Source organism: Pteropus vampyrus, unplaced genomic scaffold (genome assembly GCF_000151845.1).
Source record: "Pteropus vampyrus isolate Shadow unplaced genomic scaffold, Pvam_2.0 Scaffold543, whole genome shotgun sequence".
Lineage (NCBI taxonomy): Eukaryota > Metazoa > Chordata > Mammalia > Chiroptera > Pteropodidae > Pteropus > Pteropus vampyrus.
In genome coordinates this window covers 970,919-998,808 of record NW_011889324.1, presented here as the reverse complement: position 1 = coordinate 998,808, position 27,890 = coordinate 970,919, and the positions used below count along the sequence as shown (strand labels likewise).

At 41.5% G+C, this 27,890-nt stretch overlaps 1 protein-coding gene across 2 annotated transcripts; it reads left to right on the top strand.

Annotated features, from left to right (window-relative positions):
• Positions 1-5,611: 5,611 nt before the first annotated feature.
• On the top strand, positions 5,612-27,761 carry SRPX2 (sushi repeat containing protein, X-linked 2). Of its 2 annotated transcripts, none has more exons than XM_011383828.1 (11): positions 5,612-5,910; positions 7,633-7,850; positions 11,972-12,052; positions 18,770-18,961; positions 20,977-21,153; positions 21,448-21,574; positions 21,732-21,853; positions 23,066-23,245; positions 23,571-23,704; positions 26,054-26,175; positions 27,231-27,723. In XM_011383828.1, the coding sequence occupies exons 2-11, from the start codon at positions 7,769-7,771 to the stop codon at positions 27,409-27,411; spliced, it is 1,398 nt and encodes a 465-aa protein (XP_011382130.1). In that variant the 5' UTR covers positions 5,612-5,910; positions 7,633-7,768; the 3' UTR covers positions 27,412-27,723. The 2 variants fall into 2 exon arrangements, with proteins under 2 accessions (XP_011382130.1, XP_023381012.1); XM_023525244.1 differs by having other exon boundaries at positions 5,624-5,910; positions 7,766-7,850; positions 27,231-27,761.
• The last annotated feature ends 129 nt before the right edge of the window (positions 27,762-27,890 follow it).

Genomic DNA, 27,890 nt, shown 5'->3' with positions numbered 1-27,890 from the left:
GATTAGAAGACCATATCAGTTGCTTATCCAACCCATTACATCATCACTGACACAAGCTTAACATCACAAATGGGCATTTAGTAGTATTGCTATGGCAAAATGTCAAGCATTAGTGAAGGAGAGATGGACACCCAAAACTTTTTGCTTGAAACCTTGCTTTAAACATATATCACAGAACCAGAAAACAAGAAAGTTCCATTGATGGTCATACAGAGCTTCCCTGTGATTGACTTAGGATCAGCTCTTGTTAGCATCATGCCGAATATCTGAGGTCTAAGAGAATAGTTATTGGAGAATGAATTACTGTACAACCAGGCCTTATACCAGAATATTATCTTAAAATTAGAAAAGCATAAATACATGGAGAGAATGGGTAAATGATACATCTATACACCTATTAACACTGAGACAAGTTCATCAGGAAATACAGTATATATTAACTTTGAAAGTACCACATATGACATTGCTACAGGGAATGAAACTTGATGGGGGCTCTTCAATAATTTGCAAAGCTTTCTCCTGAGGCTAGATAGCACTATGTGAGGGGTTCTCATATTAAAACAAACAAGTATCAAGGAGGTCTTGCTAACCCTTAACATCATAAATAGAAGTTTCCTCTGAAATATATGTTTGTACTGTGTCTTGGAAGGGATTTTCGTTGTGAGCCCCAGAGCAAAGAAATATTTCTGTGGCTGAAGAAAAAACAAAATAATCAAAGCAAAAGCCACATCTTATTTCCAAGAATGTGTTGATTTTCCTCCTCTCCCTTCCTCTGCTGCTCACAATGCTGCTTTGCTTGAATAATAGTCAGTGCCAAATTAAACTAAAGGCTGACATAGAATTTAATATTCTTATGGCCACAACACCTTGCACCCCTACCTCCCACCCTGTTACATCCCCCTTCTCCTCTGCCATGCCGCCAAACCCAGAAGTTCAGTTTAGTTCAAATGTACACCTGGACCCGGGGCCAAACCTAGGGGCATCTAATCCCATATAAGGCAATGTAAGAAGTAATTCTCTAGGTCATAAGAAATTTAGTCTTTAAAGGATTAATAGAGACTGTAATATCGAGCATTGACTATGTACCAACCACCACTGCCAAGTGCTCAACATGTGTCACCACCTCATGCATACATCACAAAAGCTCTTATTGTGAGGTCAAAGCTACTACTGGCAGCAGTTTACAGATGAAGAAACAGGTTCAGAGAGGCTAAGTAACTTGCCTAGGACTAAGCCCTTCTAGCTTCTGTTTCCCTCATTGGAAACAGGGCCCACTCTGTGATGAGACATGGCTGCCACGGTATAAACAGCTGTCTCAGGTGGGAATAATCTTACCAAAGACTGCTGTACTCAGACATTGAGCCATGAACAAGGGCTGTCTAGAGCCCCTGAATCACAAGAATTTTCATCATTTCCCCAATTCTGCCTAGTACTTGTTTTTTGCTGAGTTTTCCTTTTGCCTTCACTCCAATAGCCCAGTCACCTAGGAAGTTAACCTGCTTGTCCCAGAGTGGCGAGGTAGAGAGTTCAACACCTTTTTTGGTCAACGTCAATTTCTCCTTCTTTCTGATTACAAAAACATGTTTGATACTGAAAATGTAGGAGAAAAGGAAAATACTTTCCTTAAGTATTGTTGTTTGTTTTACATTCAATATTCAGAAACTGCCTGTAACTTTCAAGATTATGTTTAAATGTTTTCCTTTGGCATTTAAACTATGTTTTCCCCAGCAAATATGATATCAACTTATTTCCTACTGCTTTTCCAATGTGAATTTTCTGTTCCACAATTAACCAGTATGATTCTCTCTCCAATAAACAAGACATCCTCTACTCCCTTTCCACTCTCCAAACTCACTCAAAATTTCTGCCCCTTAAGTACCCTGTTTGATTTGGGGTTAGGTTCAACTAACCCCAAATCAAACAGGGCATCTTCCCTCCCCTCACCACAAAACCCCCATCTCCCCCCATCTCTACTCCTCTCCATTTCTCCCCACCTTCCCCCAATATATACCTCTTTCTCTAACATCAGTACTCATAGTCTAATCACTCACATTAACTCAGACCTTTAGTTAATCACTATGGTACCTGGTACTTGCTTTCTTCTCTACTTACCTGTCTTATACCCTGCCATCTACATATTCAGAAACTACTTGAAGAGCCAGTGTGGCAGGCTTGTGCGCCCCATTTTATACTCTTCCCAACAACCTAGGACACAATGCTCAATTGATGAGATCATGTGGTGCTCAGCCAATCCCTGTTGAGCTCCTTGGTCACAGCTGGTCTCCAAAGCTAACCACTTAGTAGTGACTCAAGATTTGATTAATTAAATTAAATTAAAAACTAAATGTCTATCCCATCTCAGTACCATGTTGTCATAAAATAGAAAAATTAAGTTGAACTGCCAGATAATGTCTTAGGACTTTACTACACCCTGTTTTAGGAACCAGTAGAAAGACATCAACCATTTCACTCAGAATACATCTTATATTCACATAATGATCTTATCATTTTCGTTTCCTAATACTTTTTCTAGAATCCCTTCAATTACCTTTGACTAAGTGCCTATCATGAAATTTTAATGCACCTCCTACTTATTAGAACCTCATTTTACATTACAACACTCAGATAAACATCATTTAAACAGTTAATTTAAACATCATCATTTAAATAGATAATTCATATGTACAGTTTTAAAAATTAGTTTCCTGAATACTAATATCTCTTTAACTCTTATTGTCTCATGTATTCTCATTATTCCTTCTCTGAAATTTTCTTCTTGCCAATTTTTCATTCACTTTTTTTCATCTAATCCTTTCAAATTCTCCATGAATACTTTCCTTCCTTTTCAGCCTTGATCTGGCCTTCTCCAAAAAAACTCTCATAATATATAATTTGGGACACATAAAAATGAGAAATATTCTTTAAAGTTATTAAAATTCACAATCTCATGTAAATTCGCCTTGGTCCATTTATAAGAAAAATGTTTCTAGTCTAGCCTTGTTAATCAAATCATATGGACGGGTGTTTATTTAACTTTATATCCTCAGTGTCTAACGGAGTATTATCCACATATAGTAGGTACTGAAGAAATGTTGGTTTTTAAAATTAACCCCACCTGTTTGGAATAAGCTCTTTATACTATTCTGTACAGGAATACTGTCCCTCTCCTTTCATTTATCCCCTGAATTTGTTCGCCATATGATTTTCATATTCTTCCTCCTTTACTTTCTTCTTTAATCTCTCTCTGCCTTGCTCCATTTAGCTCTAAGTGGGATTGAGGTCTTATGCAGCACCCTTGTCCTAGCATGAGCTAGGCTCTGTGTTTGTACTGGGGAAATGAAGGAGGCTAAGGCAAGGTCTTTGCCGTCTAGGCACTCATGGTCTAGTAGAGTACAGAGATGAATCTGAGATGAACAGACAAGTATAGTTGGGGACAGAGATTGTCAGAGATGAACAATTAATCCTATAATTGAGACATATAAAAGTGATATGATAGAAAAGGAAGGCAAAGTAAACCAGTTCTTTCTGGAGTGGGCTGAGGGTAGCTTCTCAACAGCAAAGATGGATACAGTTTCCACAAGCCAGGAAAGGAGGGAAAGAAATACAGAGTAGCGTAAATATGTCTGTGCAAAGTCACCACGGCATGAAAGAAAAAGCAAGAAGTTTAAGGTGTCCAGAATGAGAAGTCTTTGGGTAAATGTTTAAAACTAGGCTGAGGACATAGGTGGTGTTTTGCTTGTGAAGGATTTGGTATGCTCTACTAAGAGCTCAGACTGTACTCTTTGCCAAGAGGGAGCCAGTGAATGGGTTCCTTCAATTTAGAAAGAAAATAACCCTGGTAAAATTTATTCCTTCTCTCTCTCTTCTCTCGGTAAAATTTATTCCTTCTCTCTCTCTTCTCTCTCTCTCTCTCTCTCTCTCTCTCTCTCTCTCTCTCTCTCTCACACACACACACACACACACACACTCACACACCCATATATACACACACACAGAGGCACACAGGCACATGCACATTTAATAGATTCACTATTTTTTAACACATGAATTTAGAGTGAACTCTTATTTTCATTTCAAGGGCCCCACAATCTGGATCTACTCTATTCATTCAACTTTGTTGCCCACCCCTCCCCTGAGCCCTCTAACCAGTTAGCCCATTCCCCTCTGACCAACAGTGAGCTTTTGTTTAAGTCATTTCCCTTGCCTGAGAGCATACCAAGGCCCACCTCTTCCCACAGAGTGTTCAGAGTCCTCACATTCTATAATATAGCTCTTGTAACTTTATATGGTCTTGCACCATTTTCTAATAGTTTGTGTCCTCCTTATCTCCCCTACTAAATATAAACCCTCTGGAAGCTGGAGAGTAAGCTCCTTTAGATCAAGGAGCACTCTTACTTACCACTGTCCCCTGATTCTTAGCTTATAGTAGATGCCCAATGAAGGTTAGTTTCCTAAGCACACACACAATTGTAATCAAGAACATTTTTGTTGAATATCTGTCTCCTCCATTTCATAAAAGCAAGGATTTTTGTCTTTTTTGTTCACCAATGTCTCTCAAGTACCTAGAACACTGCATGGTATATAATAGATGCTCAATAAATATTTGTTGAATTAATTATGGATAAGGATATTGGGATTTTTGTCTGTCCACCATCCTTAACACGATACATGCTCGATAAATTTATTGAATGAATGAGGCCAAAATCATATCTTCAGGTTCTTTATACCACTATCATACTGTTGAACATAGTAAACAAACAATAGATACTTATGATTGGTGGATTAAAATGAAACAGGCTTGCTACTGAACATTTTTATTAAGGTAAGCACAATTCTTTCCTTCATAACTGAGAAAGGGTTACCAATTTACTTGCACACACAGGGAAGAAACCCTTTCTACACCAGTTAAAAATATTTCTACTACGACCACTGATTTTTCAAGGATGGAAATGTCAAGTCTGAGGGGAAAGAGACTGTAAGGATCTGGCCTGCAGTATGGTGGAATAGTCTTATTATCAAACACTAAAAAGAAAGTTTGCTTAGTGGAGAGAAATATATCCCTCCATCGGGGTCACTGGGAAACAGTTTAGCAAAGGCTATAACCTTGCCATGTACAAATCATCAAGATTCCCTTAAACAGCCTCCTGCTAAAGCCTCGCTAAGCATGCTTTCCCTCCACTCTTATTACAGGAAATCAGTCTTGATTCTTCAAGCAAGAAGCACATAGTATTTTTTGTAAACAACATAATCTTATCAGAAACTAAAGTCCATAGAAGTTAGATAATCAGTGCTAGGGTTTCAAAGTGTGTCTGACCCTGGGTATATGGATGACAAGGCAATTCAGAGTTGAGGAGTACTAAGGAATTATAGGGAATGTCAAAGTCAGCTATACTCTTCTCTTCTCCTTGAAGTTTTGGAAATTCCTTTTCATTCAATCTTGATGTCATGCTGAATCATAAAAAGTTGTGTTTTTCAATGCACCACATCTCGGGAGGCACTTTTGCCAGCCTCTGTTATTACTATATTCAGGCACGCAGAGCCAGCACCATTCACACTCCACCCCCACCCCACTCCTCCACTCCCACTCCCACCCCTGCAATCTCCATTCTGCAGGAGACAGACCGATTCCCTCTAATCCTTCTGTGCCTTCTCCTCTACCTCTCTAAAACCCTTCTCTGTGGGAAAAACAACTATAGCTTGGGGGATAATATAGCTTTAAGGAAATTTTTGGCAGATGCAGATGTCCTAACATCTGGGCAGCATTCACAGAATCCCGGAGGCCCGGACAGACCAGGAGCCACTCGTTCTAGGAATGTTAAAGTAGAAGGTTTTTCGACTGATGAGAGAAGCAGAGAGGAAGGAGAAAGAGAACGAGGAGAGAAAAAGAGAGCACAAAATTCCATAAAACAGGTAAGATCAACTGCTTAAACCCTCCACACTATACTTACCCACATTTCACAGCCATGGAGGTAAAAAGACTCAGACCTTGGGCAACATGGCTAGGGGTGGGAGAGAGAGGAAGAAGTTCTTTTATGAAATTGGATCATATGCTGCTTTTCATTTGACCTGGCTATCGACACAGGTTCCCACTACCTTCTCAATACTCAGCAGAGAGTTGGCTGACTCCGGTGAGTCAAATTTTCAATCTGAGATTTGAGAAGAGGTGGGCAGAGAAGCAATCACAGACTCAGAACACCAAGGTCTGAAAAAGAAAGCCCTTACTCCTGAACCAAGGAACTGGATTCCTTGAGGCTGCATGTGGCAGAGGGCTCAGTGATTATTTAAGCTGTTCATTTTTCTGGATCTCTCTTTAAACTCCTCGTTCTCATCCTTTTGTTCTGTCTTTCTGCTTTTATCTCTTTCCTTCAGCTCTGGCAGATTTTCTTTTCTTTCTAGCTTCCTTCCCACATCTTTCCACTTTCCTTGCCTCTTTCACTTGCTCTCACTTTTTGTCTATATTGCTTCCTTGCCACTCTCTAGACAAAATCTGAAGCCAAAGTAGCAATAAATTGGAAAATGAATGTATACCATTTTTTCACTTCTCATGTCCCTTAGGGACTATGGCCAGAATCTGCCATCTTTTTGTTTCTCTGTTTCTGGGACTGACTCCTCCCCTGAGCATGGTATTTCATTGAAAGCATGTGAGTGAGTGAGTGAGTGAGTGAGTGAGTGAGTGAGTGAATGAGTGAGTGAGTGAATGCTTACTGAACAGTCCAGTGGCCAGTTTATACCAATGGGCAGCAAGTTTAATATTGTCATTTATGAAGTATTTGCCTACTGGGAACCACAGAATTCTCATCCCATTAAAGTGAGGACAGGACAGGAAGTGAGGGGGCAATTAGAAATTGCCTACTCTCTCCTCACATACCTCAGTAAGTTCTTCCCAACCTCGCTGACTTCCTGCTGGCTCAGCAGGGTAAAACTAGAAGGTTAGGCTGGGCTTAAAAGCCAGAAACCACTACTAAACCACTAAGCTTCAAAAACCAAAGCTAAGAACAGAGCCAAGGTATAGTTACTGACTAGAGAAAGGAGATATCCAGTCCTGTCTAATACAAAGTTGGTAATAATAACTAATATATATTGATTGCTTCTTTATGTGTTAGGTAATAATCTATTTTTATAAGGTAGATACTATTATTATTCCCATTTTATAGATGAGGAAACTGAGGTTCATAAGAGTTAAGGCGTTTGCCCATGGCCCTGTAGCTAATAGGAACAGAATTGGATATACATCCAGATATGTGTAACTCCAGTGTTCAAGCTCCTAGTCTGTATACTCTAATGCTTTCCCAGATTAGTGGTTAGGAAATACTAAGTAAATGGATGAAACTATCAACTGGCAGCCTTTAGACTGCAGAATTCCCTCTTGATTCTGTATGACTTTATGTTGACCCTTTCCTGGTCTTGGTACCTCAATGTCCTTCTCTATTACTTGGACCATGGAACATTTGCATCTAATCTCACCAGGGTCAATTGAAAATTGATTGTTTTACATCCTCCTCTTTCTAGGATGAAAAGAGACCATAAATAACAAAAAGAGTCTTGTTATTTTATAAAAGTGGAAAATCCTTACAAAATGGGGATGATGTAACAGGCATTCATTAATTTAAAAATCTCTCCTCTTCTTAGTAGATCCTGCATTTCTGCTTCTTCTCACTTTTGGAAGTTTATTGATGGCTGATTTCTGAAAGTTATTTTCCTTTGTCCTGGTACTTCTGGTCACCTACCCTTATTCTTGTCTCCCTGACACCTCCGTCTCCTTTAGAGGATGTCCGGTCAACTAATCCAAAGAGGAGCTCTTTCTCTACTGTTCTTCCTCACTCCAGCAGTGACACCGACATGGTATACAGGTAAGTTCTAGGAGATGTTGCCTATCATTTCTAGGCAGGGCAGTGCAGGGCCTAGACTCAGTCTTGGAGAAGGGAAGAGTTAAACTGCAACGAAAGACACTTAAATTAGATATAAAACAGAACTATTCTCAACAATAAAGATAATTAAATATTGCAACAGGCTACCACGGAAGGCTTTTGAGGAAAACTAACAAGAGATATTTGAAAACAGGCTGTATCATCATAAAAATGAGAAGGTTGAACAATATGGTTTTTAAGGCCATTGTCTCACTTCCTTGTGCACTTAGCTTCCTCCTCACTCCCTCACTCCCTCTCTCTCCCTCTTCCCCCAGTCATTATTTATAGGATGATATTTTTATAGCCCCTTTCTGTCAAACATGTTAATGACAATACAGATCATATTCTCTCAAACAGGAATTCCCCAGTTTCTTCTGGCTTGTTCCTTACTTCAGAAAGGATGGAATATCTGGATTCCTGAATGTTTCATCCTTTGCCCCTGGAGACATAGGGAGCTTAAGAGAAGAGACTCGGTGGGGAGAGGAAAAAGGGGAGTAGAAGAATTATGGAAGAATAATGAGGGGGTAGACAGAGGTTTTTGATGGGGTCCAGCTAGCATTCCAAGTGCTAAGAATATTCTGCGGCCTACAGTGTCTGCCCTCATCAGGGCTTAGCGGGGGTGGGGTGCGGGGGGAGTAGAGGAAGGAGACAGGCCCAACCAATGGATTTAGGAAAATATCCAGAGATGAGTAAATAACAAACTGCTTCCATCACAGCCACAGTCTTTGCAGCTAAAATTTTCCACATGCCCTTAGCTCCTGGTGGAGGCCTTTGGCAATAGCTCTGTTTGTCTGGAACAGCTGCATGAAGTTTTCAAACAAATATGCAAACTTCTTCCCCTCTTTGGCTTAATCTGGCTTTGTAGGGGGTGAAGTACAAGAGCTGACATTAAGATGAAAAACATTAAGTTAAGCCCTTGGCAGTGTACACACTGTTTGGGGTTAAAGAAGCTGTCCTCCTCAACCTCCCCAAGCTTCAATTCAAGTACATGAGACCCAAACCCAACCAAAGACCACATAACTTAGGGAGTGGAGATTAGATGGCTCAAAGCCCAATTTTGAACTCTTGTAAGATACCTCATGGAGTACAAAGGCCTTTACCTTTCCCAGGGTAGAAGCCTGAGCTATTGGAGTCTTGAGGACAGGGTGGTTTTATTTAAAAACTAAGATTCATCTGAGGTTCTCAAAAGGCTCTTTACAAAAGTGGCACTCCCACTTCTCCAAGAATCACTGGGTCATCACTCCTTTGGAGGAGCCCAGGCTGTGAGGTCTTGAACAGCCCTGCAAACCCACTTATCCTGCCCTCCTTTGTTCGTAGGAGGGTATCTGATGAGAAACATTTGGAAATTTTCCAATAATTCTTCTCTACATTGCTAGTTTAGCTATCTGAGCTTGTTCCACCCATTTGTTCATTCACTCACTCTCTAGGCATCCAGCACTGTTTTGTTCCCAACTACAGCCTTGTCCTCAAATGAGAATGGCACAAGGAAAGCAGCCAAGTGTGGATTCAGGACTAATCAGTAAAAGGATCCAGGAATAATAAGCAGGGGTTGGGAAGGGTTAAGAATATAAATAAAGCAAACAGTCCATTAAAAGTGTCTATTGGCGTACCTGTGCAGTCAGACCATATTTATTATAAGCCAAGCATTAGTGTGGATCTGAAAATAGTCTTCACCTGTCAGTTACATTTCCAACCATACCTTTGTGAAGGGCAGTGCTTAGAGGATCTGACTGTACTATGGAAGTTGGAGGAATCCAGTAACAGAGCCCACAGCAACCGCTGATTGATCTAAAGGAGCTGAGGAATGCTGCCCAAACCTGTCTCTCCCAGGGCTGAACAGACAAGCAGATAGAACATTGTGGAAAGGGTGCCTCTCTAGTTTTTTTTTATATCTCATCTCAATATACTAATATTTACAAAAAGTACCCAATGACAGGCAGTGAGGGGAACCGGAAAGACTTAAAGTAGTAAGGTGGCTTAAGTCCATTCCCATCACAAAGCAAGCTTGGCACTGCTGCAGCTACCTCTGCACCCTGGTGGAGACTGTAATTATCTGGCTGAGTCTTCCCCTTAGCTTTTCCATATGCCCTATAATTCTGGAATGATGTAAAATGTTTCGTGGCCTTCAATCCCACGCACACAGAGTAAAAGAAGCTGGACTGCAAAAAAAGATTTTGGATTTTTGATCCTTGCTGGACATTGTCCAAATCTCTCTCCTACTGCCATCTTTAGTGGAGTGTCTGAGTTTGGTATCAAGGTGGGTCAAAGAGCATTGGGCTGGATGCCCACTCTGTTCCTTACTAGCTAGGAGACTTGGACTACTCCCTTCACCCCTCAAGTCTGTTTTCTCATCTGTACATTTGAGAACAATAAGGGTGTCGACCTCACTGAGTTGTTAGGATGACATAATGAGATAACACACGTAATGGGCTGAACACAGAGCATGTGCTGAATGATATTAGCAACCATTGCTGCTGCTGCTGCTGCTGCTGCTGCTGCTGTTTTCTAGCCATAGGCCTCCGATACTCCCATTCGCTCTTCTGACAAGCAGAGTTTTTCTCTCTGCTGGCCATTTCTTCATAAGCAAGCTCTGGTACAACTGTGGGCACCAAATCCTTCAGGGAATCACATACATCTGGCCTCTTGTTTACAGAAGCTGTAAGGCTTTGAGGCTAATACTAAACCAAAACAGCTGACAAGAATTCTGCCCTCCACAAAGAAGCCTCCCATATGGGAAAAGAGCATGCCTGAGGATAAATAAAAGGAAGCCAGGAGAAGAATTGAAATGGGAAAACAGGGGAAAAAATAGAGAAAAAATGAACTCTTTCCTCTGGAATGAGGGCAAACCAATGAGGACATGATTTCATATGGCTAACTTTTAATTTGATGTATTCCCTTGCTCATCAAGTTGGGCTGGTGTTCCAACATCCCCCATCCCCAGTCCGTGGGGAATGGAGGAGCTTCATCATCTAGCTCTCTGCTCCACCCTTTAGTGCAGGGGGCCCTGTGCCTCTTCCCAGAGAGGAGGCAGGAACACTTGTGGTCTGAGTGTTTACACAGGCCAAAGGGCTCCAGCATTAAAACCCAGTCTTGTCCTGGATGTGAAAAATTGTCTTCCAACTCCTACACAGCTGGCTACTCTATTCCTGTGCAAGCATTAGGGCTCAGGGAGGCTGCAAGGAGGGCTTCCTGAAGCTTCACTCTAGAAAGGAACGAGTTGTATTCCAATTAGTTTGTGTTCATGACTGACTCCTAACGTCTGGTGGAACATACTGTTTAGTCTCTCAGACAGCCACAGACCTGCCTGCACCAGGGACTGGGCCACTTAACATAACGGAAGTGGACTGGGAATGTTCTCCATCTCATCAGCTCTCTACTACAGTTCTTGCTGATTAGAGGAACCAGAAATTTCTCCAAAGGACTCTGCCTGCTTTTTCCCCAAAACCAGGACAAAAAACTCAGGATGTGAAACTATTCTTATTTCCCCTTGCCTTTTGAACCCTCCCTCTTTACCTTGGCATGCCACCCCTAGCAATGGCAACCAAGTGGCAAAAGGTTGGTGTTCTATGGACTAGTGGGAGCTTGAGGAATCATTTCCCTCTGAGGACTGTGACAGACCTGTCATTAGGGGGAAGATCTTACTCATGCTCTATTATTTCCTCCTACCTGGGAGAACAGTCCATCCTCAGAGCTTGGTTATCAGCAGCTCTCCAATACTCATATGTTGCAACAAGGAAATCGGTCGTTTATAGTCCAGACTGGTGGGATTGATGGGCATTCAAGAAGTTCGATTACTCTTTCTTTCAAATGGAGGCTTCTGATGCTACCAGTAATCCTTGCCCTACCCCGTGAGCTCCCCGTTTATGGAGCTGAGGTGTTGAGGTTTGCTCACAATAGTTCTACTGCTTTATAAGGCAGAATTTGCCCCGCTAAATATCCACCTGGCTTGCCACCTATGGAGTGCCATGTCCTCAGGAAGGGAATAAGTTGAATAGAGGGAAAGGTAAGAAAGGACTTGAGTAAAAAATCAATACGTCATCTTGATACTGTCTTTTTCATTCTAGGCTCAGGCTACTACCCAGATGAAAGCAACAATGAAGTATATACTGAAGAGGTCCCACAGGCCCCTGCCCTAGACTACCAAGGTAATCCTCACTGCTTCTCAGTCTCAAGGAAGGGTCTTTTCCAGCCTAAGGCCTAGGCTCTCCCTGAAGTATCCTCATCCAGCTTGGTTCACATGTGCCAAAACTGAAGCTCATGGAATCAAGGTTTGTGATTTCCAATCATGACTTTGGTTACTGACTTCCTGTTTGACCTTATCGCACTAGCACTAAGGTTGCCTATCTATTATTAATCATTACGTATTGACTGAGTACCTACTGTGTGCTTAATCCTGTGCAAGGTAAGTCTGTGGGTGAAACAAAATCTAAGATAGAGTTTTGTCCCCCTCAAGGACCTTATAATCTACTGGGGGAGGGATGGGTAAGAGGCAGTAAAATTAACACATGCAGGGCAAGTAAGTGTGAAACCATGTGGTAGCAGTAAATGCAATAGGAGTTGAGGAAAAGAAGTCAGGGAAGAGGTCTCGAAAGATGGCATTTAGACTAGGTCTTGAATGATGGGCAGGTTTTGAGAACTGAAAAAGGGAGGGGAGGACATTCAGTGAAACAGATGGCCACAGATACAAAGGTAAGAACAAACCTGTTAGAGGAAGGAGCTAGGAAGAAACCAGCCTGACTGGAAGAAATTAGATGTGGAGAGAGTAGTAGAAAATAAAGTTGAATATAAAGAGTGAGACCAAATTAGGTAAGGCTCCATGATCTAGTGGTTCTTCTAAGAGGGGCAAGAGGACTATCTGTGAAGAATGCTGAATAGCTATTTCTGCACTAGAAGGAAAATTAAATCAGGTGATAGCTAATATCTCTTCCATTTCTAAGATTCTTTGTTTCTATGCTTTGCAAACTATGAAGAAGAGTTTAGCTGTTGTACTGTGAGTTTTAAAGAACTATCATATGTTTTTGCCCAGGAGAATGACACGGTAAATGGTAATTTCAGGATATTAACCTCATTATTTTGTACAGAGAGTAAGGGTTCAGGAGGAGTAGACGTTCAGGAACTAATAACAGTAATATTCGTTAGAGTTGATTGATGGTAGTGGCAAAGAAATGGAGAGTAAGAATGAACCCCATAGATGTCTCAAAGAAAGAGATAAGATTTGGTACAAATCTGATGTACCAAAGGCTAAGAAACAAAAGAATACCTGAAAGCATCCAGTCTGAATATCTGGGAGAACTATAAGGCCATGCTCATAAAGACAAGGTTAGAAAAGACAGTTGGTTTAGTGACAGTGCCCTACAGGCAGTGGGAACTGGAAAAATGGAGTCATCAGCTTAGATGGATGAGCTGTCTGAGGGAGCAGAAGGCCAAGGTCAGAGCCTAAGGAGACATCTGCAGATGTGAATAGGAGAAGAGGAGCCAACAAGGGAAAAAGAAATAGTTAGTAGTTAGCCATGTAGGAGGAGATCAGGGTGGTATCTATATTACAGAAGCCATGGGAGAAGAAGTTTTAAGGAAGGAGAAGGAATAAGAGATCTACTGTGTCAAATGTTGCAGGGACCAATTGAAGGTATCGCAAAAATTATATTTGGCAAGAAGTTAAATGGTAACTTTTGAGAAAATAGGTTCTACAGAGAAATGATCAGAGCTTTGGGCTCCTCTATGCTCCTTTCTAGCTACCCTTTACCTATCTTCTTCTCACTCCCTAATGGTTCATACCACTGCCTCTCTGTCTCAGCACCTACTAATTCCTAAACTCTATAGTCTGTTTCCTACTCACCCACAAATGACCTTTGAGCTTTGAGCTATGACCTTTGAGCTTCAATCTCCTCTGCCTCTCAGCAGCAGTGAACACATCTCTCTCTTCTTAACCCCCCTTCCCTGGGCTCTGTGACATTTCACTATTCTGTTCATAGCTGAAGCCAAGAAGGGAGATGGGCTCTCTAGTGGTGATAAGAGAGAGAATGAGGCATGGATCTGCACTTTGGGTGACTCTGGCCTCTCTCCTGAGCTCCTGGACTACATCTTCAAGTGCTGCTGAACACTTCTACTTGGAGATATCTGAAACCAAATACTTTCATCTTCCCTGAAAAAGGCTCTACTAGCTGACCTTCATACTTTTGATAATGGTACCATCATTCTCTTAAAAATACCTCAATGGCACCTTTAATAGCCCCTGTCACTTCTAATAGCTCCCTTTTCCTCATCATCTCTCATCAGTCGTTCATCAAGAACTGTCATTTCTTCATTAATCCATGAGATTAATTTTATTACCTCCCACATGGATAATGGCAGTTGTCTCCTAACTGGATTCTCTGATCCGTATTTCTCCTTTCTTCAAACCTAGTGGGCCACTATGACCATTTCTAACAGAATTTGGCCTCAGTCTAGCTGCCCAGCCTGACAACTCATTATCCCTTCTTCCCAGATGAAATCTATGCTTCAGCCAGCTTAGTAGGACTCTGTGCCATTCTCTGACTTCTTAGCCTGCACTGAGCCTTTCCCTGTCCATTCATTCTTTCATTCATTTATTCAATGAATATTTATCAAGCACTTACTATGTACCTTTTCTGAAATAAATGTTTATTTTCTGGACCACTTACTTGGCATTCATTATGTACTGCCTCTTTGGTTTACTTTTTTTACCCTCAACAAAATAGTTACCTATTTAACAGAAGGAGTCACATATAGCACCCCCTCAAAGCAATGTAAAAAGTAGATGCTCAAAAATGTTTACTGGCTGGTTGGCATCCTGGGAGCAGAAGCCAGATTGTAGGAGACTGTAAATAGGAGAATTGGACAGGAAAAAGCAACGGATGCAGAAAGTACTTTCAAAAGGTCTGTCAATCCCATGATTAACGTTAATCTGCCTCATTGGTTATTTTAAAATCTGTATAAAGACCTTTAGAAAAATATAAGCCACATGGCAGCTTTGGGCTTGGGATCAAATGTCTCCTGGTCCTCTCTGGGACTTAGTCTCAGCGCATAAAACTGATTGAGTGAGGTTACCCATGTTGAGGGGGAGGGGTGGCCAGGAAAGTAAAATCTGAGGTCTCAGCCTCCTTTGTAAAGTCTTTGTAACCTCATAATCCCAGCTCTACAACTGAAGTGTTTGAGCCTTTTTGTAATTTGGGGATGGTGCCTACAGATCCAAGATATTAAAACTGAAATGAAAACAGCAAAATCCCCTCCCAAATAAGCTAAATAAAGACCCAATCACAAAAGACTGCCATTTGAAGACAGCCACACAAAAATATCATTTTATATAATAAATGTTGTTTTGAATACAAATTGCAGTCTAAGATGGTAGGTTAAATGTTTGCCGGATGAGCCAGTGGCTCAAATCCAGACACTGATTTAGGGAATATCATTATCAGGGCTAAATATAGTTTCATTTGATTCTCAAAACAACTCAATGAAACTGATTTATTATCCCCATTTTACAGATCAGAAATCTAAGCTCAGGGAAGTTAAATTTAGAAAGTCACAGAGCTCAAAGGTAGCAGAGGAGGAATTTAAACCCAGATCTGTCTGACTCCAAAGCCATGTTCATTCTATCTCTTTCCAACAAAAATGTAACCCACTGTTTCAGAAAAAATAATTTTAAAAAGAAGAGTTAACCATTAAAAACCAGATCATTATGTTAGAACAAATTACCCGTGTAGTTTGCTGCTATTTTCACTTATCTTGAACTTTCTTTCATTCCCTTACTCTGAGTCCTAGTTTGGAATCAGAAACTCTTCTCTGACGTCTGCCCTTGGTCCTCTTGGCTGCCGCTTTCCCTGAAGATTGCTTCAGCCATGGGCAAGCTGGTAACTCTACCCAGGTTATCTGAAGATAATCACAGAGAAGGCTCTTTCAACCCTGTTGTCAGCACTTTGTTTCCTTTATAATCCCTGAAAAGACATTATAAAGGCGAACAGCTGCACAGAGCAGAGTCCATGGGCCTGAGTTCAAGTCCCAGCTCCTCCACATTCCAGAGCTTTGATCCCAAACACCCATTATGCGCCAGTCAGTGTGCTATGTATTTTGTAGATGTTATTTCATTTAAGCAGTTTGCATGCTTGTAGTGATATGGAAAGATCTCTCAAACACATTAAGTAACAAAAACAGCAGTGGTAGGAACAGTGGTCTACTCTATGTATTTAAAAAGGGGGAAAATAAGAATCTATAGCAATATTTGTTTTATTTGCTTTATATTCATAAACTATTAATGGCAGTTCTCTATGGGGGGACTAAGTGGCAGTCGGTGTGGGAAAGGGGTAGGAGGGAGACTTTACTGTATAACTTTTTATACTTTTTGGATTTTAAACCATGTGGCTATATTATCTGTTAAAAATGTAAATGTATACTTCAAAATAGCAGCCTAACATGCTACAGTGGCAGATACTGTTAGAAAAAAATACAGGTTTTAGAGCCAGACAAAGCTTGGGTTCAAACCCCAGCTCTGCTCCTTACTTGTAGAGGGACCCTGGGTAAGTTACTTTCCCATCTGCAAGATAGGGATAAACGCCACTCTACCTCACAGTTCTCATGGATGAGAGAACTATAGAAGATTATGAATGTGAAAAATGAAAATACAGAGCATGGTGCCTAGCACACAATAGCTACTTAGTAATGACTAACACATTTCCTGCCAGACATTTTCACCATACAGTATTTAGCCACATTCTTAGTTTCAGTTTCCCATCAGCATTCTTTGGGTACAGTTGTTCAGCCAGTTATGAATCTCCATAACTGTACTATCATCTCTCCTGTATTTCTGCATCTTATCTACATCAATGGTATGAAGGCATTATGACATGCTTCACTTCTGCATAGTGTACCGACCATCTCTCTTGCTCTACCAGTCTGGTGACTGTACCCAAAAAGGAAATGAGGTCAGTCTGGAATGACTTGTTCTTGAGGATACCTGGAGCAAAGCACTTCTCTTTCTAACTGCTCATAAACCTGTTCAAATATTCTAGAACACTGTGCTATTGGTGCTGTCAGTCTCACCAGGCTATAGTTCCCAAAGACTGCCTTCTTCTTCCTTATGGAGATCTAATTTAAAGCATGCTGACTGTAATTAACAATGCTGTTTCGTATATTTGAAATTTGCTAAGAGAGTAGATCTTAAGTGTTCTCACTACAAAAAGAAAGGTAGCCTATGTAGGTGATAGATGTGCTAATTAACTTGATTGTGGCAATCATTTCACAATGTATACATATATTAAAACATCACATTTTATACCTTAAATATATACAGTTTTGTTTGTCAATTAGACTTCAATAAATCTGAGGGGGAGAGAAAATTTGGATAGTGTTTTGCTCTGATTCAGCCTCTCAGTGTTTTCTTTATACCAGGATTCCTCTGGGCCATCAAATTTGAACTTTACAATAGCTAGGCACTCTCTTACTGTCTCAGCATTTATCCTGAGCTCTATGTTTCCCTTTATTTTGCTTGCTTGTGCAATCCATTCCAATCTGAATGTGTGTTTTCCTTGGCAGAATGCTGGAGAGAACTAGGAAAGGAGTGATTGTTGAGGTCTGAGCCTCTTATATAGTCTTCGTGATATGTGTTGTGACCACATAATCAACAGCTCTGCAACTGTAGTGCTTAGGAGACTTTATGTAATTTGGAGATGGTGACTCCAGATGGCAGCCGTGTGTCACAGCCACAGGCTCAAAACTAACGCTGGAAGCTACAAGTGTGTTGTTGCTTGAAGGATAGTTTTCTCATTGTCACCTGTCTTCATTCTCCAGCTGCCTTCAAGCAGAGACTCTAGCCTTTCTTTCTTCCTTTAACTCCTGATGCGCTTTTCTCAAGGCCCCTTATTTTTGTCCCTGAGGATTTGGAAATCTAATAAGCTTATATGGGGTTTTAGCCTTCCTGACTGCAGGTTAACAGATCTGTGTTGTCCTATGTATGTATTCTTGGGCCGGTGGCCCTATGCCTGTTTATATGTGTTTAAAACCCGAACCCACTAAAGAGTCATTTAAATTATGGAGACCAGTGGTCTCCAACCTTTTTGGCAGCAGGGACTGGTGCTCCTATGAGAATCTAATGCCTGATGTTCTGAGGTGGAGCTGAGGCGGTGATGCTAGCACTGGGGAGCAGTTGCAAATATAGTCAAAGCTTTGCTCGCTCACCTCCTACTGTTCAGCCCGGTTCCCAACAAGCCACGGACCAATACCAGTCTGCGGCATGGGGGTTGGAGACCCCTAGTGTAGATAATAAGGCGATTTTATGATGCTTTTATGATTTAATGGCCGTATTAACTTCTGTGCTAAGAACTGAACTGGGATCAGACTTTCTTAAGCACGCTTTTTGATATTGCATTTTCTCCCTCTCTCAGCATCCGTCTTTGTGTTATTTTTAAAAATTATTTTAAATTTACCTACTGTAAAATTCATTCTTTTTGGTGTAGAGTTCTATGAGTTTTGACAAATGCATAGAGTCAGGTAATCACCACCACAGTATCAAATAATTTCACAACCTCAAGAACTTGCCCAGGGCTTCTGCTTTGAGGTTCTCTCTCTCTCTCTCTCTCTCTCTCTCTCTCTCTCTCTCTCTCTCTCTCTCTCTCGTGCACGCGCACGCGCCTATGAAAATTCAATTGCTCTGGCACCATTTTTTTGAAAGGCTATCCTTCTCCCACTGACTTGCTTTTGCACCTTGGTCAAAAGTCATTTCGGCATATATGTGTGGGTCTATTTCTGGGCTCTTTATTCTGTTCCATTGATCTATGTGTCTGTCCTTTCATCAATACCACACTATGTCTTGATTATTATACTTCTAGCTTACTTTTCTTCTATTGCTACAGTCCCCCGATGGTGTTATACATTAAATATCCAAGATGGAGAAGCCACATGCTACTCACCCAGGGGAGGAAATTATCACAGCAGCCTGGGTACTCGTTGTGAGCTCTCCTGTGACCGGGGCTTTCGACTGATTGGACGAAGGTCGGTGCAATGCCTGCCAAGCCGCCGCTGGTCTGGAACTGCCTACTGCAGGCGTAAGTGGTGTATGTGCAGATGCTGACATGTGTATGCAAGAGAGGCCAGCCAGCCACTGAGAGTATAGACTTAGAGCTGTTACTGTGCCCTCTGTCAAATGCAAAATGAGAATTTTCCACAGACGCCCCACAGGGCCTTTCCCCATCCTAACATTCTAGTTCATTTTCTCTCCCTGAGGTTATTGTCCAAATAACATGGGCATTTAAGTAGCAACCAGTCCTTCTTCCTCAGGAGGCCCAGGAGTACATGTAAAGCTTAGGCCTGTGGCCTGACATGGACCTGGGCCTTCCTCTGTTCTCGAGGATGTGTGGTCTCAAACTCTTTCCCATTTGTGGCAAACTGCTATTCTTCCTGGCCTAAGGCCTTAGAAGGCCTTGGTAGTGAAGTTATGAGGCATTTACTATTCTTCATTTTCTTTGGAAAGTCAGAAAGAACCCTTACGCTAGAATGTGAGATGCTAATGCATGCACATTCCAAATCATGTCCCCCTCAGCTCCCAAATCCCTGTCTCTTATTCAAGCTCTACAGCCTATTATTTTTTTTAGCAGCAGAGCTTTGTCTGTTCATATGTCTAATCACTGAATGCCATTTATAGGACAGCCATATATGCAAGGCCCTGTACTGGTAATTTCAGGAGCTTACTCAATTCCTCAATTACCCCCGGGCAGCTTATACATTAATGGGATAGAAACATAAATGTGTGCATGTGAATGCAGTGTGACCAGACACAGAGTGTTGAGCATTCAGAGAGAAATTGGATTGGTCAGAGAAGGTGCCATGGAGGAGAGGAGAAGCTTCATAGGCAGAAAGAAGGAAGCCACCATGTCCCTCTAGGTGACTGTAATTAATTTGTTCTAGGACTTAGACCCCATTGTTTCCAAAATTAATTAGAATTGGTTTCACAAAATTAAATAAGTCTACAAATGAACATAAAACCAGTTAAAAGAATGGAGACATACATATTTCCAGGTGCCTAGAATGAGTTAATTACTATATTTGAACACTGAATCCAGCTTTGTCCTTCCTCATAAGAGACAAGAGGGCAAACACTTTGGACGTATCATTTTCACTGTCAGATAATACTAAGAAAACAAATCCATCTGAAAAGACAAATCTTTTTTCTTGGCCCTGATTTCAAGGAGGTGATTTTTGCATAAAGGATACTGAAAACATAAAAGGCAATAATCTTCAAGTCTGGTTTGACCAAAAAGCAAAATGAACATAGCTTATAGAATCTTTATTCAAAGCTCCAATAATTGAACTTATGCAGGGTTAGAACTTAGACAACCTAAAGGAATGTATGGCTCACCCACTCCTTACAAGCATCAGGTATCTCGAACTGGACTTTGGCAAGCACCGGCTCACAATGAACTCATGGTAGCAGTCTCCCCTTCTGGTACATGCTGTCTAAAGCACATGGATTCCTCTTTAATCAAATACCACCAAAGCTGGCCCTCTATGCACTGGCCTGACTTGTATTCTCGCCCAGAGATAGGGCCAGCTTCCTTCTACATATAAGTGAGCTTCAGCTGAGGAGTGCTTGTGGTAACATCAAAATTATACTAAAAAAAAATTAAATTTGATCAAGGTTTTCTAGCATTTGAGGAACAAGAGATGAAAACTAACAGCACCTGAGGCCCTAAATGAGCCCAGAGGTTTATATGCATTCCAGTCCTATGAAGTAGCCACATTTTAATGATGAAAACATTGAGACTCAGAGAGATGAGGTAACTTGCTCAAGTCAGAGAGTTGGGATTCAAACTCAGGTGTCAGTGCACTTGGACAAATAATTTACTTCTTTGAGAACCACCCCCACTCCAAGCACTACTGTATCTTATAAAAATAAGAAGGCAATTAGGTAAAACTGGCAATTAGGCAGAAAAATGTAAGGGCAGTTTTGGATAGAGTTTTCTGCTATCTCTGATATGGTTCTCCTTGTACTAGATAGCCAGGTATCACCTCCAGATAGTCCCACAAGTCAAGCCACTGAGCTTGCCACTTCGTTCTCTCTTAGAGATGAGATGCCACGCATTGCCATTCATCACAAGTGGCACCTACACCTGCACAAATGGGGTGCTCCTTGACTCCCGCTGTGACTACAGCTGTTCCAGTGGCTACCACCTGGAAGGTGACCGCAGCAGAATCTGCATGGAAGATGGGCAATGGAGTGGAGGCGAGCCTGTATGTGTAGGTAAATGCTGGTTGCTCCCAGATGTCCTGCTGCAAAGAGCCACCCTGGTATTATGTCCACAAAGATGTGGAATTCTCACCACAAAAAACATTCTTGCTATGAGTGTGGCACTCTGGAGCACATGCTTAATGAAGTGATCACTTCCCCTGAAGCCGAGTTTTCCCCTGCAGTTCCATTGAGCTTCTTGAATGGAGAGTACTTTTACCTACCCAGTGGCATGTTATTGCTTCTATGGGTTCCCCCCAGGGAAGGCAGTAGGCCTACAAGTCAGCATCTGATTTCTGACATTGGCAGACATAGATCCCCCCAAGATCCGCTGTCCCCACTCACGTGAGAAGATGGCAGAGCCAGAGAAACTGACTGCTCGGGTGTACTGGGACCCACCTTTGGTGAAAGATTCTGCTGATGGTACCATCACCAGGTGAGTATCGGATGCCCCTAATGCCTCTCAACAGCTTTCCCCAGGCTCTTAGGCTGCCCACACTGACCTGTATAGGCTGAGGCTGTAGTGATAATGACCCAGAACCAGATCGTAAAGGTCTCTTTCCTTAGTGTTTCTTTCATTCTGTCCCATGCAGGGTGACACTTCGGGGCCCGGAGCCTGGCTCTCACTTTCCTGAAGGAGAACATGTGATTCGCTACACTGCCTATGACCGAGCCTACAACCAGGCCAGCTGCAAGTTCATTGTGAAAGTACAAGGTCAGAAAGAAGTCTTCTATTTCCACATTGCTCATTATTCCTGCTCTACCCTGACTCTCTAGATTCCCACCACAATCCTCTCCTCTCAATGCTTAAAAAAGACACCTCTTTTAGATTGGGAGAGGAATAAACAAATTCACCAGAGTCATTCAGGAAGCCTCCATGACACGTGCATACATGTTCCAGAAAATCTGACAAGATTTTCTCATTCTGCTAAATTGAGATAAACTTCACCAAGGTACTCTGTACTTATTTCTTTTCTTGGCCTTTCAGTTATCAAATCTAATCAGACTTCATTCTCAGGCTTTCCCCTTTGCTGAAATTGGTGGTGTTGCCTGCCCGATTCTTCCTCTTAGGCTGGTGTTGTATTGTTTTGTTTTGATTTTTCCATTATAAAACTAATTCATGCTCATTTTGAATATTTGGTAAATAATAAATATACAAAGGAAAAAATCTATTATCATATCATTCAAGGCAATTGTTAATTTTGTGGTATTTTCTTTCTAGTCTTTTATCTACATATACTTTAAAAATATATATAGCTGAGATCATACTGTACATCTAATCTTAGATAACCCTTTTAGCTTTGCATTATAACACAAGTAATTTCTCCATGTTCTTTAAAAATTCTTCAGAAATATTTTAATGACAATAGAATAAGCTACTTCTAAGAATGTATTAAAATTTGCTGAATACTTCTCCCAATGGTGGATGTTTAAGTCTGCTCTGATTTATTTTTGATATTAAAAGTAATTTTGTTATACAACTGAAACTAGTATATTATTGTATGCCAATTATAGTTTTAAAAAAACTCATTGAATTGTATAGTATAAATACAAGCAACTAATTATCTATTATATTTCAATAAAGACAAAAAAAGGTAATTTTGTAAGGCAGACATCTTTATGCAGCATGTCCACAAAGTCTGAAAACAAAAATGGCAATATTTATTTTACAGATTAATAAAGTCTTTTGATGACAATCTGTATACTCACCTACGCCTCCAGATTTATGAATGCCTTTGTCAGATTTAATTCCTAAGGAAAGGGAAATTCTGGCTCTATCCCTGGCCATTGGAAATACAAAAAAGGTCATTTATTCCGATCATTTTAGATTTCCTGATCTAGAAAACCCAGCACGGTTACCCTCTTAGCTTTTTTTTTTTTCCCAAAAGAGATACCCTAGCCCCTAACTTGAACTCCTCCCTGACAGTAAGACGCTGCCCAACTCTGAAACCACCACAGCATGGCTACCTCACCTGCACCTCAGCGGGGGACAACTACGGTGCCACCTGTGAATATCACTGTGATGGAGGTTATGAGCGCCAAGGGACCCCCTCCCGGGTCTGTCAGTCTAGCCGCCAGTGGTCAGGATTACCACCTATCTGTGCTCGTGAGTGAAACCAGGGAATGTTGATCAGGGGTACTTTGGAGTATCTCCCAATGTGTATGGCACAGGGGTACAATAGCAATGTGTATAAGGTGGGAATGGGGGTGGGTTGTTCTGAGATGTGTTTAAGGGCCAATGTTCTCCCTCAGAATATTCCAAAACAAAGAGCTTAAAATCTCCAAGTGTTATTTCAGTATTTCCTCCAAGAAAATGGAGAAATAACCAAAAAGGGTTAACCTGAAAGACTGGAATGCTACAAGATGTTGTTACCCATGCTGGGATGAAGGAGAAGGCCATACTCTTCACTGGCCATCCGCTTCTGCCCTAGCTATGAAGATTAATGTCAATGTCAACTCAGCTGCTGGCCTTCTGGATCAGTTTTATGAGAAACAGCGACTCCTCATCATCTCAGCTCCTGATCCTTCCAACCGATATTATAAAATGCAGATCTCTATGCTACAGGTGAGACACACTCCCCTAATTAGGTCTTAGTTCCTTTACATGCCCCCTAACACCACCCCTAAATCTTCTAAATCAGAGTTGCTCTTTCTGTAGCACAAACTCTACTTCCTCAAACTTTTTGTGGACATTTGATCAGTTTTACTATAGATAAATTTAGAACATTTGAAAAACTACTTTGTTTTTACTAAAAAGGCAGTGAGGCCACTGGAATGGTAGGTGTGACTTGCAGGGGGCTTGGTGAAGGATGGGAAGGGAGTGTGGCAGAGCACTATAGAGAGACTTGTAAGACATGTATGATCAAATGTAAATGTTGGGAATAAATTATGTTTATGTTTTCAAGGAATAATAGCAGTAACAAACACTTAGATGGTAAGTGCTATACAGGTACCAGCTATATAAGTCTGTGCTTTATATATATTCATTTAAGTCTCACAACAACCTTTAAGAAGTAGGTACTATTATATTCCTTTTTTAAAGGCGATAAAATTAAGGCATAGAGAAGTTAAAGATTTGCCCAAGATCACTAGCTAGTAAGTGGCTGAGCCAGGATTGAATCCAGGCAGTCTGACTCATGGATCTGTGTTCTTAACCCTTACTAGTAGCAGAAGATAAGGAAAAGCGTTGTGATGTTTCAAATTAAAATGGGGGAGTTGCATGATGATTTTTAACATACTATGAAATATCTAGCCAAAGCCACTTGTTGGGGAAGGAGAGGTGGATAGGACAGAACAGATATGGCCATTGGGACTTATAAAAAGAATAGACTAGTGTTTACCAGAGAGTAGGGGGTCAGGGGAAGGTAGATAGAGTTAAAGGGGTCAAATATGTGGTGACAGAAAGAAATCTAACTATGGGAGGTGAACACACAGTGTAACACACACACACACACACACACACGCCTTACTGTTGAATTGTATATTTGAAACTTACTGGATTTCATTAACCAATGTCGCCATAATAATAATAATAATTAAAAAAAGGAATAGACTAGGTTCTTGAAAAGACCTCAGAATATGATGACAAGACTAAGAGAACCAGCTCTGAGGAGCTGGAAACAGGGCTGAATACCCTGGTAAAAGAAGAAGCTATTTAGGGGGTTTCTAAAGGCTAAATCTTACAAATTGCCAAGTCAATACTCAGAGGCCCATGATGGAAGCAGCTTTATCAAAAGCATGACACTGGGTATCTAGACCAAAAAGGACTTAGTTCCTCCAGCCATCCAAAACAGGCAGACAAAGGCAATACCTCAGCTTGAACAGGAATTAAGAACAAGAACAGGAATCAGCCAATGAGGACAGTGACTCCGAAGGTCAGGACTAGAAGAGTAGCACCAAAGCTCAGACAAGGGATAGAGTATTCACTGCAGCTTTAAACCTTGCCCCAGGTCACTGGCTAAGAGGGGACCTGCGGGACAAGGCAGAACAAAGAGCCAGAGTAGGGTTAGAGGGTATTAGAAAGGCAACGAAGGGTAATGAAAAGAGCACTAGCACTATTTTGGAGAAATCCTGGAAACCGAGAGAAGGCCTGGCCATGTAGCCCAGTGGTAAGGAGTACACACTTAGGAAGGCGGCAACAGCCCTAAGTTAAAATCTTGGCTCAGCATCTTATTGTCATGCAAATTTGGGCAAGTTACTTTTTCCTCTACAGAATAAGAATGATACCACCTACCTTGTTAGGGGTGTTGTGTTAAAGTAGATTATGACTGCAAAACATTAGGTATGTATGTTCAATAAACAATAGCCATTATTATCATATTACGATAGCCATCTATTAAGAATCTATGTAGCTTCTAGTTGTAATATAAATAAGTCATGGGGATATAATGTACAGCATGGTGACTATAGTTAATAATATTTGAAAATTGCTAAGAGAGTAGATCTTAACAGTTCTCATCACAAGAAAAAAAACCTGTAACTGTGCACTGATGGATGTGAACTAGACTTATTTTAGTAACCATTGCACAATATATACAAATATCAAATCATTATGTTGTGCACCTGAAATTGTTATATGTCAACTATACCTCAATTTTAAAAACTAAGAATCTACATAGTTTAAAATCTATGTAAAACTAAGCAAGGAGAGATTATGTTCCTATAATTCATCAATTATTTTTCTCTTTTCTACCCCACATGGGGTAACCAGTTTCATATACTTCATTAGAATAAAGGAAACACTGTTAGGGAAAGTACTTCAGGAATGATAGAGAAGAGAGGTTGTAGACACCATCATATGCTGTTTGGGGAGAAGACTCTCCTTTTCCACACTGCCTCCCAAGAGAAATCATCTAAGCAGCCTTAAGTTTGAGCCTGAGAACCTATTCCATAAAACCTTTTTCTCCCTTCCCAGCAATCCACCTGCGGACTGGACCTGCGGCACGTGACCATCATTGAGCTGGTGGGGCAGCCACCTCAAGAGGTGGGCCGTATCCGGGAGCAACAGCTGTCAGCTAACATCATCGAGGAGCTCAGGTCCAGGCTGGGGTGCCACAGGGAAGGGGTAGGCAGAAATCCTAGGCAGGATACTGGCAACAGGAGGGTTGTAGGAGAAGCAGCTACACTACTCTTAGATGCATTAGGTGAGATCAGAGAGTGGCAGGAGGATATCAGAATCGTGTTGAGGAGCTTAAAATACAGATGACCAGGCCCCACCCAAACCACTTCGGGAGTGTGCCTTTTTTATAAGGCACCTCAGGTGACTCTGAAGCACAGCCAGGGCTGAGACACAGACCCAAACAGATAAGCCTCCTATCCTGTTGCTCATGGCCTCATCTCTTTGCCTTCAGTCTCCAAAGGAGGAAAAGGCATCTTTAGGCACTGAAATCTGAATCACACCCATCTGCCCCTGGGAGAAGAGCAGACTATAAGTGACAGGTGGTAGAAGTTGACTTTTTCATTATCTATCCATCATCACCTTTCCAAAGCCTCCACATATAACTCAGAGCCATCACACTGTTCTCTGTTCTAGAAACAATACCTGCCTCTAGGCCTGTCTCGGTAGGATCAGAAAGATTCAGTCCCAGGTAGGGGAAAGACTGGGAAATACTCAGAGGAAGGAGACTGCAGATTTGCAGCTATAAATGAAAGTTGACCAGGTGATACTGATCAACTTCGGGGCTGCCATTTATGGTTGTACAGGTTATGCCCAGATCATCTCTAGAAAATACTAGTCACATCATAGTGCATGTGATTGGTGCTCCCTAGAGTTATTCTGTGCAGCCCACATAACTATATGTTGTAGCCTGGCTTACAAGGGCCTATGAAGGAAGTGCAGCCTGGTAATAATGAAGCTTCTCCATCTGTGGAGAGGAAGAGACAGAGCTAGACATATAAGGGCAGCAAGACTAAGGTCTGAGCAGAGAAAAAAGAAAGGGGCTTGAGATAGGTAGTGGAGGGAATGAGGACAAAGGATCTGGTGGGGGAAAGAATTAGTCCATCAATGGAACTGTGAAAGGTCAGAGGGTAGTAGAACCTGGTGAGATGGAGCCCATACAAGGTCTCACACCTGCCTGGGCCCCTCTCTCTAGGCAATTCCAACGCCTCACTCGTTCCTACTTCAACATGGTGTTGATTGACAAGCAGGGAATTGACCGGGAACGCTACATGGAACCTATCACCCCTGAGGAAATCTTCACGTTCATTGATGACTACCTACTGAGCAGCCAGGAGCTGACCCAGCACCAGAAGCAGAGGGACATATGCGAGTGAACTTGAGCCCAGGCATAGTTATGGTCAAAGGAGAAGCTCCCCCAGTCGGCTAAAACTGGGGCCTAATAAAAGGAGGAAATTGTTTCCCACAGGTCTAGGGAGAGGAGTCTGAGGTGGGTAAGGTTCACCAATCCTGGGACATTTCCGGGCACCTTTTTAGGGCTGTGTGATAATTTCCCTAAGCAAGTCTCTGCTTTAGGTAGCACTGGAGGGCAAGCCCTGGGCAGCGGTTGGGGAGTAGAAGGTCTTCCTTTCCTAATCTGGGCCTCTGTTCAGCTCTCCAAAATCTTCCAGACAAGTAAATCCTAAATTTATTCACTAACTGCCTATGTTTTAAATGGTTCCTCTACCCTGTGGTGACAACAGAGAGTAGTATCACCACAGCAGACAACCAGGACACTTAGCATGTGTAGCTGGATTTTCCTCATAGGTTAACTGTATCATTGCAGGTGGGAGAAGATTCAAAGAAATTCTCGGAT

Excerpts from the sequence above, each read along its gene's own strand:
- SRPX2 (XM_023525244.1), top strand. The coding sequence starts at position 7,769 with ATGTCCGGTCAACTAATCCAAAGAGGAGCTCTTTCTCTACTGTTCTTC. Across the intron at positions 18,962-20,976 it reads TGGAACTGCCTACTGCAGGC|AGATGAGATGCCACGCATTG; the intron begins GTAAGTGGTGTA and ends GTTCTCTCTTAG. Across the intron at positions 26,176-27,230 it reads AACATCATCGAGGAGCTCAG|GCAATTCCAACGCCTCACTC; the intron begins GTCCAGGCTGGG and ends CCCTCTCTCTAG.